The sequence below is a fragment of the Molossus molossus genome, unplaced genomic scaffold (assembly GCF_014108415.1).
Source record: "Molossus molossus isolate mMolMol1 unplaced genomic scaffold, mMolMol1.p scaffold_m16_p_21, whole genome shotgun sequence".
Lineage (NCBI taxonomy): Eukaryota > Metazoa > Chordata > Mammalia > Chiroptera > Molossidae > Molossus > Molossus molossus.
In genome coordinates, this window is record NW_023425357.1 from 31109635 (window position 1) to 31121794 (window position 12160).

General features: G+C 39.8%; 1 protein-coding gene across 1 annotated transcript in view; it reads left to right on the forward strand.

Moving 5' to 3' along the window:
• Nucleotides 1-12160, forward strand: part of SF3B3 (splicing factor 3b subunit 3) — a 51385-nt gene that overhangs the window by 19248 nt on the left and 19977 nt on the right. The window contains exons 10-11 of the mRNA XM_036274252.1: nt 2234-2329; nt 7561-7633. Of these exons, the coding sequence (XP_036130145.1) occupies nt 2234-2329; nt 7561-7633 (169 nt within the window). The remainder of the gene's footprint in view (nt 1-2233; nt 2330-7560; nt 7634-12160) is intronic.

Genomic DNA, 12160 nt, shown 5'->3' on the forward strand with positions numbered 1-12160 from the left:
ATATATGTAACAACTAAATATGTGTGTTGTATTTTTCTCTTTAATGTAAATGACTCATATACTTTATAGTATTCTAAAATTGACCCTTTATCACTTAACAGTCTGAATACCTGCTTTTATCTCATATTTAATATTGATTTCCTCCTCAGAATTCTCCACACACACTGAGATCAGTCAGTAGCAGGGACTTTTCCTTTTTTTTTTAATATGTTTTTATTAATTTTTAGAGAGGGAGAGAAAGAAACCTTGATGTGAGAGAGAGATCCATCAGATGCCCCCTACATGTACCCCAACTGGGGATTGACCCCGCAGCCTCACCATGTACCCTGATCAGGAACTGAACTGGCAACCTTTCAGTGCACTGAACAACGCTCAGTCATCTGAGCCATACCAGCCAGGGCAGTAGCAAGAATTTTTTATTTTTTAATTCTCACCCGAGGATATTTTTCCGTTGATTTTTAGATAGATGAGGGTGGCGGTATGAGAGAGAGAGAGACATATTGATTGGCTGCCTCCCACCAGACCCCAATTAGGGCTGGGGAGTTTTTATTTTTTTAATCCTCACTTGAGGACATTTTTCCATCTTTGTTCAGATAAAGTGGTGGTGGGGGTTGGGAAGAGAGAGAGAGAAAAGCATCGACGTGAAAGGAATACATTGAGTGGCTGCCTCCCGCAGGACCCCAACCAGGGCCGGGGTGGAATCGCAACCGAGGTAATGCGCCCTTGACCAGAATTGAACCTGCAACTCATTGGTCCGTGGGCTGGTGCTCTAACCACTGAGCAAACTGGCCAGGGCAGGGCCGGGGATTGAACCTGTAACTAAGGTACATGTCCTTGATCAGGACTTGAACCTGAGACCCTTCGGTTCGAGGGCTGATGCTCTTAACTGCTGAGCCAATCTGGCCACAGCTAGCAGGAATTTTTAAATCACATCCTCAGGGAGGAACCTGAGGTGGCTCAGGATGGGGATAGCATTCCCTACTACTGGTGTTCAGTTAAATAGGAATTTTACCAAGCCTCTGTGTCCTGGATTGCTGGGATTTGGGTGACTATTAGGGAACCCCTACCCTGTCTAGTTGATCACACTTCTATTGGGGGAGAGATTTGCTCACTGGGTGCTGGGGGAACAAGTCAGCATTCAGCTACTCTTCCTGGTAAAATTGTTCATTTGAAGTTAGCTGCGTCTATTCTTTATTTTAAAGAAAGAGTCTGTCCTCAGGGCAATAGAAAATAAAAGTATTTTTTAATTTGATTTTTCTTCTCCTTTCATTGGAATTTGAGGAAGTAATTGTGTAAGTAGTTTGTAGATCAAGAATAAAATTAACAAATTCAGGTATCAGTAGCAGGGCTATAAGCATTTTTTGTGCCATGGATCTTTACTAGCCTGGTGAGGTATCTGGATTCCCTCTCTGAATAATTTTAAGTGCATATAGTAGTAAACATGATAGCTAAGATAGCAACATATTTTTAAGTTGTAAAAAAGTAATATATGTGTTTCCTTTATTAAGGCTTTAAATAATAAGATAGTGCATTTAAAATAGATGAGCTAATTTTTTTTAAGAGATCAGTGTTAAGGCCATAGGTGCTCAACTCACAGGCTCACCCATGTTAAAGTAGGGTACAATGCCTTACAGGCAGTCAGGAGTTTTCATTTAACTGTTCAGTTTGACAAAACTACAATACAAATGACTGACCTCTTTCACATATTGATCAACAAATAATTGTACTGGAAGCCAGCATCTAGATGTCAGGGGTGAAAAACCAGGTGCAGAGTTACCCATTAGGGCATCTGTGATCATGTGCAGTATAACAGTAGATAGTGAATATAGCTTTAAAGTGGTGATTAGGGAAATAATTGGAGGTACTGTATCTATAAACTTTAATGTTATATGAATAAATGTGGTTTTTACTGGTAAGGAAGTCAATGGTACTGATAAGATTATAGTTTGTATTTTTATTTGGAGGAAATGCTAAATTTCAGTTGGAGGTTATATAACACTTCTATCAGTAACTAAAAAAGAAGAAGAAGAAGAAGTCCTTTGCTAACTTGTACAGTTTTTTGTTGGTTGGTAAAACCCGTCTTACAACTGGGGAACGTTCAGGCTTTTTCCTTCATGCTCCCACAGCCATTAGCCAGTATATAAGCTTTATAAACTAAAAAGTGGTTTGCTTCCTGAGAATAATCAGGGATCAGTGTGAAAACTTAGCACAAGTAGACTTTTTTCCCCCACAGATAGCTGATTTGGCAAATGAAGACACTCCACAACTGTATGTGGCCTGTGGTCGGGGACCCCGATCATCTCTGAGAGTCTTGAGGCATGGACTTGAGGTAAGTTCATCTGCAGTGTTTGGAGGGAAGCATTGATAAAGCAGCCTATAGCTTTACTCAGATGAGATCTAAGACAAATTTAATGTTTCTGTAAAAGAAAAATGTTCTTTCCTCTTTTATTTCCATAAAGTTTAAATTTTTTATTCCTTAACATGTTAGTACAATAGGCACATTTTAAAAAACTGGCAAATGAGGATGAAAGGGGAAAAACATCTCTACTAGTTCCAGGCTCACTAGCCTTAACATGGAAATTAGGAAATCTACATGGAACATTCTACTCCATTTCCTTCTGTCTTGGTTATTCAAAGTTTTCAGATACTTAAATTTTTTTTACTATATTAATTCTGTGTATATATTTTTATATTTTACTAAATTTCTTCCTTATTGCTATATGCTCAAGTCACATCATACTAAACTTTTCTGCACTTTTCCACCAAAGTGGATGAATCCTTTATTGTTGGGCCTTGTAGGTGACATGGGCATTCAAAATTATCTTCTCAAATCCCATGTCATCTTATCCTCCTGATTCTAGTGTTAACCTTTTAGCAAATATTTAGAACTTGATTTTGTTAGTAGTAAAGTAAATCTTTCTTTATTTTTTGAAGTTTAAGCCTTTTATTTTTTTGATATTTAAAACTTGGAAACCACATAGCAAAACGTGTGTGTGTGTTTAATTTTGCATGTTTCATAAATTTAAAAATTCAGGTGCAGCTTTACGAACATTCACTGACTAGAGCAAAATTATGGCATAATAGAGAAAGGGTTTTCAGAACGTGCACCACTTTAAGGGGTCTGGAAAAATCCATGTCCATGCGCCACATAAAGGGGACAGTAATGTCACCACACTGGGAAGAGTCAGCACAGTAGGACTTTCAAGGTTTCCACATAGGTAGGCCTCAGCAGGCTCCAGCCAGGAAATCCTCTTGTGTTCATTTCCCTGAACTGCTTCAGGAGGAAGCAATGAAAAGAAATCTTTCTAGGCAGTTTGCTTTCAGAGCTTAGGGTTGACAAACTATAGGCCCCATTGCCTGTTTTTGTAGATTTTTATTGGAACACAATCAAGTTGACCTTGGTTTTGAATTCTGCCTCTACCAGTGAATAGCTATTACTAAGCTTTTATTTCCTCTTCTGTAAAAATGGGCTTAATGGCACCTGCCTTAAAGGATTAATGTGTGAATTACATAAGATAATACATATAAAGTATGTAGCTCGGGGTCTGGCATATAATTAAATTGTTCAGTAAATGTTAGCTATTAACATTGCTGTTCAAGGAATTCGATAAGTTTTGACTGTCAAAATATGCAACAATCCACCAAAATTTCAATGATCCAAACCCAATTTAGACCAGTAGTTCTTGATTAGTTACTTAATTCAATGGATTCCATCGAGCTTTTTAAATTTTTATAAAATATTTTTTCTTTATTGATTTTTAGAAAGGAAGGGAGAGGGAGAGAGAGATAGAAACATCTGTAAGAGAGAACATCGATTGTCCACCTCCTGCATGCTCCCCACTGGGGATTGGGCCCACAATCTGAGCATGTTTCCTGATCGGAAATCAAACTGGTGACCTCTTGGTGCATGGTTCGATACTCAACCACTGAGCCACACTGGCCGGGCTCCATTGCACTTTTGATGAAAGCTGGCACTTCTCTAAAAGTGCATATATGCATTTACACAAAATTTTATGTACAGTGTAAGAAGGACCCAACATCAATTGTTTTTAATCCCCTGTCCCTACCACTGTATTCCAATTCTACAAAAAAAATACAACTTCTTGTTATGCTGTGTACCTGAAACTAATACAAAGTAACATTGAATGTAAACTGTAATTGAAAAAGTAAAATTAAAAAACCTTTGTTATGTTGTTGAACATTGCTTTGTTCCTTGTGTGTATTTGAACCTTATTGTCTGGCTAGATTATGATCTCAGTTAAACAGGGTCACATTTGGTATAGAATGTAGCATATCTGATACCTGCATTTTATTGATAAAATTTTTCAGGATTTTCTTGTACCATGATTGGTCATTTCTGCTATTACTATATTAGTAAACTAAGGAAGTGGTAATATCTTTCATGAATATACTTGAGTTCTGCCTACAAAATGTAGTTAGACAGTATAGTATATCAAGTCATCTGGTTTATTGTCTTTAGATCATTTAAAAAATATTAACTGCCCAGCCAGTGTGGCTCAGTGGTTGAGTGTCAGCCCATGCATCAAGAGGTCACCGGTTCAATTCTTGGTCAGGGCACATGCCCAGGTTGTGGGCCAAATCCCCAGTGGGGGGCATACAGGAGGTGGCCAGTTGATGTTCTCTGTCATCAATGGATATTTTTAGCTCTCTCCCTTTCCCTTCCTCTTTCTCTAAAGTCAATAAAGAAATTAAAATAAATAAATAAATAATGTTAACATAATTTTTATTTTAGAATGGTTTCAGATTTACAGAAAAATTGCAAGGATAGTATAGAGAGTTCATGTATAACCCACACCCACTTTTCTAGATCATTTTATGTTCACCTTAGATATTTTGTTTGATGTTTGAGAACCTGTAGGACATTCATAGGATTCTTTCTTTTTCTTTTATCTTTATTGAATATATTACAGATGTTCCTTATTTTCCCCCCATTGACCCCGTCCTCCCCACTCCCGCCCCCTCCTGCCTTTCCCCACACTGTTGTTGTCTGTGTCCATTGGTTATGCATATAAGTTCTTTGGTTTATTTCTTCCCACCCCCCCAACCCCCTTCTCTTTGAGGTTTGTCAATGTAGTAACCAACTTGTTCTTCTTAATCCCTTTACCTTTTTCACCCATTCTCCTAACCCCCCTCCCATCTGGTAACCAACAAAATGTTCTTTGTATCTATGAGAATGTTCCTGTTCTGCCTGTTCATTTTGTTTGTAGATTCCATTGTCGATAGATACGTGTTCATTGCCATTTTGTTTGTTCATATATTTTATCTTTTTCTTCAAAAAGACCCTTCAACATTTCATATAATAACGGTTTGGTGGTGATGAACTCCTTTAACTTTTTCTTGTCTGGGAAAATCTTTATATGGCCATCGATTCTAAATGACAGCTTTGCAAGATAGAGTAATCTTGATTGTAGGTTCTTGCTTTTCATCACTTTGAATATTTCTTGCCACTCCCTTCTGGCTTGCAGAGTTTCTTTTGAGAAATCAGCTGACTGTCTTAAGGGACCTCCCTTGTAGGTAACTAACTGCTTTTCTCTTGCTGCTTTTAAAGATTCTCTCTTTTTCTTGAACCTTTTGCATTTTGATGATGATGTGTCTTGGTGTGGGCCTCTTGGGGTTCATCTGTGCTTCCTGGACTTGTATGTCTGTTTACTTTTCCAAGTTAGGGAACCTTTCTGCCATTATTGTTTCAAATAGGTTTTGATTTCTTGTTCTCTTCTCCTTCGGGCACCCCCAAGATGCGAATGTTGGCACGCTTGAAGTTGTCCCAGAGGCTCCTTACACTATTCTCATTTTTTTGGATTCTTTTTTTGCTGTTCTGATTGGGTGTTTTTTGCTTCCTTATGTTCCAAATCGAAGATTTGCTTCTTGGCTTTACCTACTCTACTATTGAATCTGTGTAAATTATTCTTTATTTCAGTGAGTGCCTCCTTCATTTCTGACTGGTCCTTGTTTACGCTCTTGAGGCCCTCACTAAGTTCGCAGAGGTTCTCACTAAGTTCATTGAGCATCCTTATAAGCAGTATTTTGAACTCAGCATCTGTTAGGCTGCTTATCTCCATTTCGCTTAGTTCTTTTCCTGGAGATTTTTTCTGTTCTTTGATTTGGGAACTGTTTCTTTTTCTTCTCATTTTGTCTGCCTCCCTGTGTTTGTTTCTATGTATTACTTAACAAGAGGTATGGGGCTATCTGAGACCAGATGCTGCTTGTTTGAAAGAATTTAGGAAAACCTGAAGCAGGATCCAAGACAAGCCAATCCTATGGTAAAGCAACTGGCAACAACTTGGATGGGCCTGAAAGTTGGGTGGGGCGGGGCCTCAGGGAATCACCAGGGCGGGGCAACCAGTGTGAACCAGGTTGCTGGAATCCCAGATATGGTGGCTGTCTGACGCCCCAGGGAAGGGCTCACCAAAGGAACAAAGGCCTCTGAAAGCACGTCTGTCCCGGAGAAAGCCCCCTCTCCAGCCCTCGCTCCAATGCCAAACAGCTCAGTTCTTCCCTGTGTGTCTCTGGTGCCCCTCGAGCTGCCTCCCCTCCAGGCTTAGAGGGAGTGAGTCTGGTATGTGCGGGCCCTTTTAAAAGGAGCTGCCTGGGGCTCCAGCTGCCTTAGCCTCCCTGAGCCTCATTTCCCGCTGGTTTTTCCACCCAGAAGTAATGGGGACTTCTCTTCCTGGCATTGGAACCCTGAGCCGGGCACCTGGTGTGGGACAGGTACCCCTCAGTCCTCAGGGAGGACCTCCCAGCTGAGATATCCTCCTAATTTTTATCTGCCACACGTGGGTGTGGGACCTGCCTCTCAGCCTCTGTCCCTTCTACCAGTCTTGATGCAGCTGTATCTTTTAATTTTGTAGTTGTAGGACTTCCATTGAGATTGATTTCAGGTTTTGAATGATGGTTGTTTTGTAGTTAAGTTGTAACTTTGATGTGGTTGTGGCAGGACGCGATTCCACGTTTACCTACGCCACCATCTTGACCGGGAAGTTCATAGGATTCTTGACTCTGACCTTAAGATGCATAAAAACCTAGTGGGAATGATAACATTTCCTCAGATCCCTTTTTGGAAAAGTGCTCTAAGAAGTAGTGATTATGATTTCTGTGAGAGCTTATAGGAGGGAGAGAAGACTGCCAGCCAAGAAGGTTAGGAAAGATTTTTCCTAAAAGATGTGGCATTTCAATTGGTCCATGAAGAGAGATGAGATTTGGCTAAGGAAAGAAATGAAATGCTAACTCATGGCCTGATTCATTTCCACATACTTTTTTTGAGGAGGACACAGGTATGCCATACCCAAAAAAGTATATAGTTTTGGCTGCAACAACTATCCTTCCAGGTGTTTCATTATTTCTTGTTAAAGCTGTCATGGGTATTGCCAATACCTCTTACCTTTTTGGTTCTTATGTTCTTTTTTGACTAGATGTTTACATTCTTTTAATCCAGTTTACAGTGTGAGCACTGCCTTTGGGACCTTATTATATAGTGTAGTTGTAAATAGGGAGCTGAGTTCCATGCTCACTGGACCTGTGGTTTATCTCCTCTCTTGTCAGGTGTCGGAAATGGCTGTCTCTGAACTACCCGGTAACCCCAATGCTGTCTGGACAGTGCGCCGGCACATTGAAGGTAAGCAGCGCTTTCCCAACAGTCAAAATGAGGGTTTGGGTGCCATTGACAATAGAAGACTTAAGAGGCTGCATTCATAATATTTCTGTATCACTTCATCTAGTACCATATACTAGAAACTTTTCTGGCCTGATACCATGTTTTTGAGGCTCTCCCAGTCTGGATACCTTCACCTACAACTTTCTGTATGCGTGGGTAAGGGGTGCATAGGGAGGATGTTAATATTCAGTACATATGCCCTGGCCAATTTGGCTCAGCGGTTGAGCGTCGGCCTGCAGACCAGAGAGTCCTGGGTTTGGTTCCCACTAGGGGCACGTACCACCAAAATATGTATATATTCAGTACATATACACTTTGGTATCACAGAACTGTCATGTATGGTTTTCTTTGACTATATTCACCTGTAAGACACTGGTTCCATCTGTGTAAGAGGTGTGGTGTGAGGGAAAGTTTTTGCTTCGTTTTTCTTCAACCACGTTCTCCTATTGTGCTGAAACCACAGTGGAATTGACAGTTATTCTAGGTTATTAGGAGATTTGGTAAAGCTTGTTAATTAGTCCTGCTAGGTGGGTGTAGTTGTGCTTAAGGAAAGCAGAGATTATTTTATCAGAGTCAGAATTTTAGAGTGGGTGGAAAAGTGATGGAGGAAAGAGAAGGAGTCTGAGCTCCTAGATAAAAATAGTAGCCTTATCCTAAAATGTTGAAAGCTATGTGAAAATGCATAGTAGCAGGAAAATCTTGTGACAATTGAATTTCAGTCCCTTAGAAATAAAACTCAATTCCCATTTTCCCTTTGATTTATTTTGGGTTTGTACGTCATTTCTGTTCCTAGACTTCATTTTCCTCTTGTTCCCTTAGGAATGTAGGACTGGTGAGTAAGATTACCCTGGCCAACATACAGAGCTTTTTTAAGAAAACAGCTGGATTTATTCCTGATGTTTAGATGTTCTGGTTGTGTGAAACAGATTTAAATTAGTAGGTTTGTTTTAGCTGAGAAGACCATGAGACATTGATTTTTGAAAGATTTTTATATTACATGTAATGTCATAAAGAAACTGGTCAGTGTTGATGTTTATGTTTAGCTTGGTGACTTTATGGCTCTTGAAAACATTGCCTAGACAAAGAAAGATCCTTTGAGATAAAAACTATTGTGCTTCTCCCCCTTGTTTGTTTGTTTTTCTTTCTTAAACTTTTAAAATAGATTTAGATTTTTAAAATAGTTACTGTCATTATTATTAAGGTAGGAAATCACAGGTTCATTGTTCCAAGATAGTTCACCAAGGTAATAGAAATTGAAAGCCCTATCTCCTGAATTCCAATCCATTGCTCATTTCACTGACTCTGCAGTAGGAGTCTGTGGTTCTTGCTGGTTTGTTAGGGTAAATTCAATATTGTCATCCTACAGTCTTTTGAGTGTCCACTGTGTACTCAGTAGTAAAGATAGGTCCCTACTTTCAGAGCACTTGCCAACTAGGAAGACATGTATACCAAACTATTGTGTGTTCTGATGTGATGAAAGGTACAAGCGTGTTGCCAAGGAGGGATTAGAGGAGAGGGAATGGGCGTATGTTTGAGAACATTTTTGGACAATGTTTGATAAGTTAGTGATAAGCAGTATGGTACATGGTGGAACTTGTAGCAGAAAATTATTTACTTCCAAATACCAAAATATAGGAAAAGACTACATCTCGATAAATTTTACTCTTTAGGAACCATATTTTGGGCTATCACCCATGAAAATAGGTCAGGTTCTCTTTGTTCATTCTCTTTCCAGATACCCCAAGTTACTGTTGAGTGAACATTCTACATGTCCACACATGCTGCAGTCTTCCAGGCAATTACTAACCTTGGCTGGTACTTGGTGATGCACACTACCAATACCAAGCCTTTTTTTCTCTTCCACAGGTGGCTGGTGAAGGTGCTGATCACCACAGGTGTGTACCTACTGCTAGGGTCTACCATGGGTCTTAGAGTTTACCCAGGGAGAGGGACCTACACAAAATATTGAGGCTGCCCTGATGGCATCTCTCAGAGGGTAACTTTGCAGTTGGATGTCCTCGTGCATTATAACAGTGCACATCCATCTGCCTGTATATTAAATGGTCTGAGTTAGGAATCAGCTTGTCTTATTTTCTCCCACAGAATGTGGAAAATATGACTGATTATTTTTTAAGTTGAAAGAGCCTATAGCTAGAAAACCTTAGCTTCATACTCTCCCTTGAAGTGTGTATGTTCCAGCTAAAATAAGTGAAAGATCAGGCCCTGGACAAAGCCTCCCACCACACCTTTTTGAGTGTAATATGAGACAAGACAGATACTGAGTAGTCTGAATATAATATGAGAATGAGGGGGCTTAAGTTGTTTGGATGGTCACTCACTTTAGGCTTTCAAGTGGGCTGCTTGTTGAACCTCAGATACTTAAGCAGGGGGAAGAAGAATAAAGTATCCTCTCTGTTGAGGTTCTTGAACAGTGCTCAGACAGGTAGTCCTATTTAACGGAGGCAAAGATGCATTCTCATACCCTAAAAAATTCTTCATTGAGTATGAACTGATGTTCTTTTACATGAAGCTTGCAACACTTGGATAAAGGCAATATGGATATTTATAGTTTGTAGTCATCATTTACCTTGACTGAACCTTGATTTTATTTTGAACTCCAACTTTTAACCTATAACCTCATTAAAACACAAGAGCTACCAATTTGCTGCAGGTCCTCCTTGCTATAAAATGGAAAAGATAGAGGTTACAGTGTGCTTAGTAGTCACAGGGTAATGGATATTTTGAGAAAATGTGATAGTAAGCAACTTTCAGGTATTACTAGTCTTTGCTTTACTGCTTGTTGAATTGCCGTATTTAAGTCCACAGAGCTACTGTATTTTATATCTGAGTAGTGGGTCTTTGGGTAAAAGGGATAAGGACCTACGTAGTCCTCCTTCCTCCCTCCCCCCAGTCTCTTGCATGTAAGTTAAAAGTTGTGTGGTCTCTAGAAGCCCCCTTTTCCTCATGACTGAAGGAAGAGACTGGAAATCCTGGCTAGTTAGAGCCCTATGTAGCCTGGCTTTAATTTGCTCTGGCACAATTTTTAAGGTATTAGATTTTAGTAGTGAGAATATGGGAAAGGACATGATATTCATATAATGTTAAAATTAAGCCAGCAATTCCTGTTATTTTTGCACACCAGAAATTTCTAGTTCAAAAACAGCTGATGTAAAGCTTCCAAGTTTGGTGTTGTGTGGACTGACTATGGTTTTGTTGTATGCTATTAAGATATCCATTTCAGGGACAACTGTCATTACTCATATGAATATGAACAGTGTTGTCTTATAACTCGATTTTATAATGTTTCCCCAAAGAATTTGATAACATGTTGATAGTTATAACAAAAACAATCTAAAACCAACTATCTGCTTGTCCACTGTTACTCTTTATGATTTGGAAATTGAATCCTTCAGATATCTTATGTAGCCATTAAATTATACCCACTGGGAAAGATCTTTGACTCTTACCTTTCAGCCACCAAGTCAGGGCACATGTGTATTGTTAATTTTTTTTACTTTAAATCTTCACCTGAGGATATTTTTTCATTTATCTTCAGATAGAGTGGGAAGGAGAGAGAGAGCAGGAGAGACATAGGTTTGAGAGAGACACATCGATTGGTTGCCTCCCACATGACCCTGACCAGGGCTAGAGACCGAACTGCAGTTGAGGTATGTGCCCTTGACTGGAATCGAACCCATGACTCTTCAGTCCTCGGGTCCGTGCTCCAACCACTGAGCCAAATCGGCCAGGGCCATACATATATTATTAACTGAAGCACAAGTTTCACAAAACAGTACTTATCCTTTGTGTAAAGCAGTTTCATAAATCACATTTATTTCTATATATTTCTGTTTAAAAGTGCTGATTACAACCCACCAGATTGATTTTATGTCTTGCTAATCAGTCAGAACACTGCTACTATAGGCAACAGTAATAATACATCTTCACTGGGTTCTCTCTCTCTCTCTTTTAAAATATATTTTTACTGATTTTAGAAAGAAAAAGGGAGAGAGACAGCGCTAGAAACTTGATTGGCTGCCTCCTGCACATCCCTCACTGGGGATGGAGCCTGCAACCTGGGCATGTGCCCTGACTGGGATCGAACTGGTGACCTCCTGGTGCATGGGATGACACTAAACCCAACTGAGCCATGCTAACCAGGCTCTTACCCCTCCCCCCCTTTATTGATTTTTTAGAGAGAAACATTGAAAAGAGAGAACATTGATTGGCCACCTCCTGCATGTCTCCCCCACTGGGGATTGGGCCCACAACCTGGACATGTACCCTGATGGTAATTGAACCAGTGACCTCTTGGTGCACGGGTTGATACTCAACTACTGAGCCACTCTGGCCCGACATTTTTTTTTCTTCTAATAAAAGACACTGATTCTGTTGAACTAATCCAGTAATCTTAGTTCAGCTGAACCACTTTGGGATTATTCAGAACCCAGACTGTGTCCTTGATTGTGGGTGGGGTAGATCAATCTT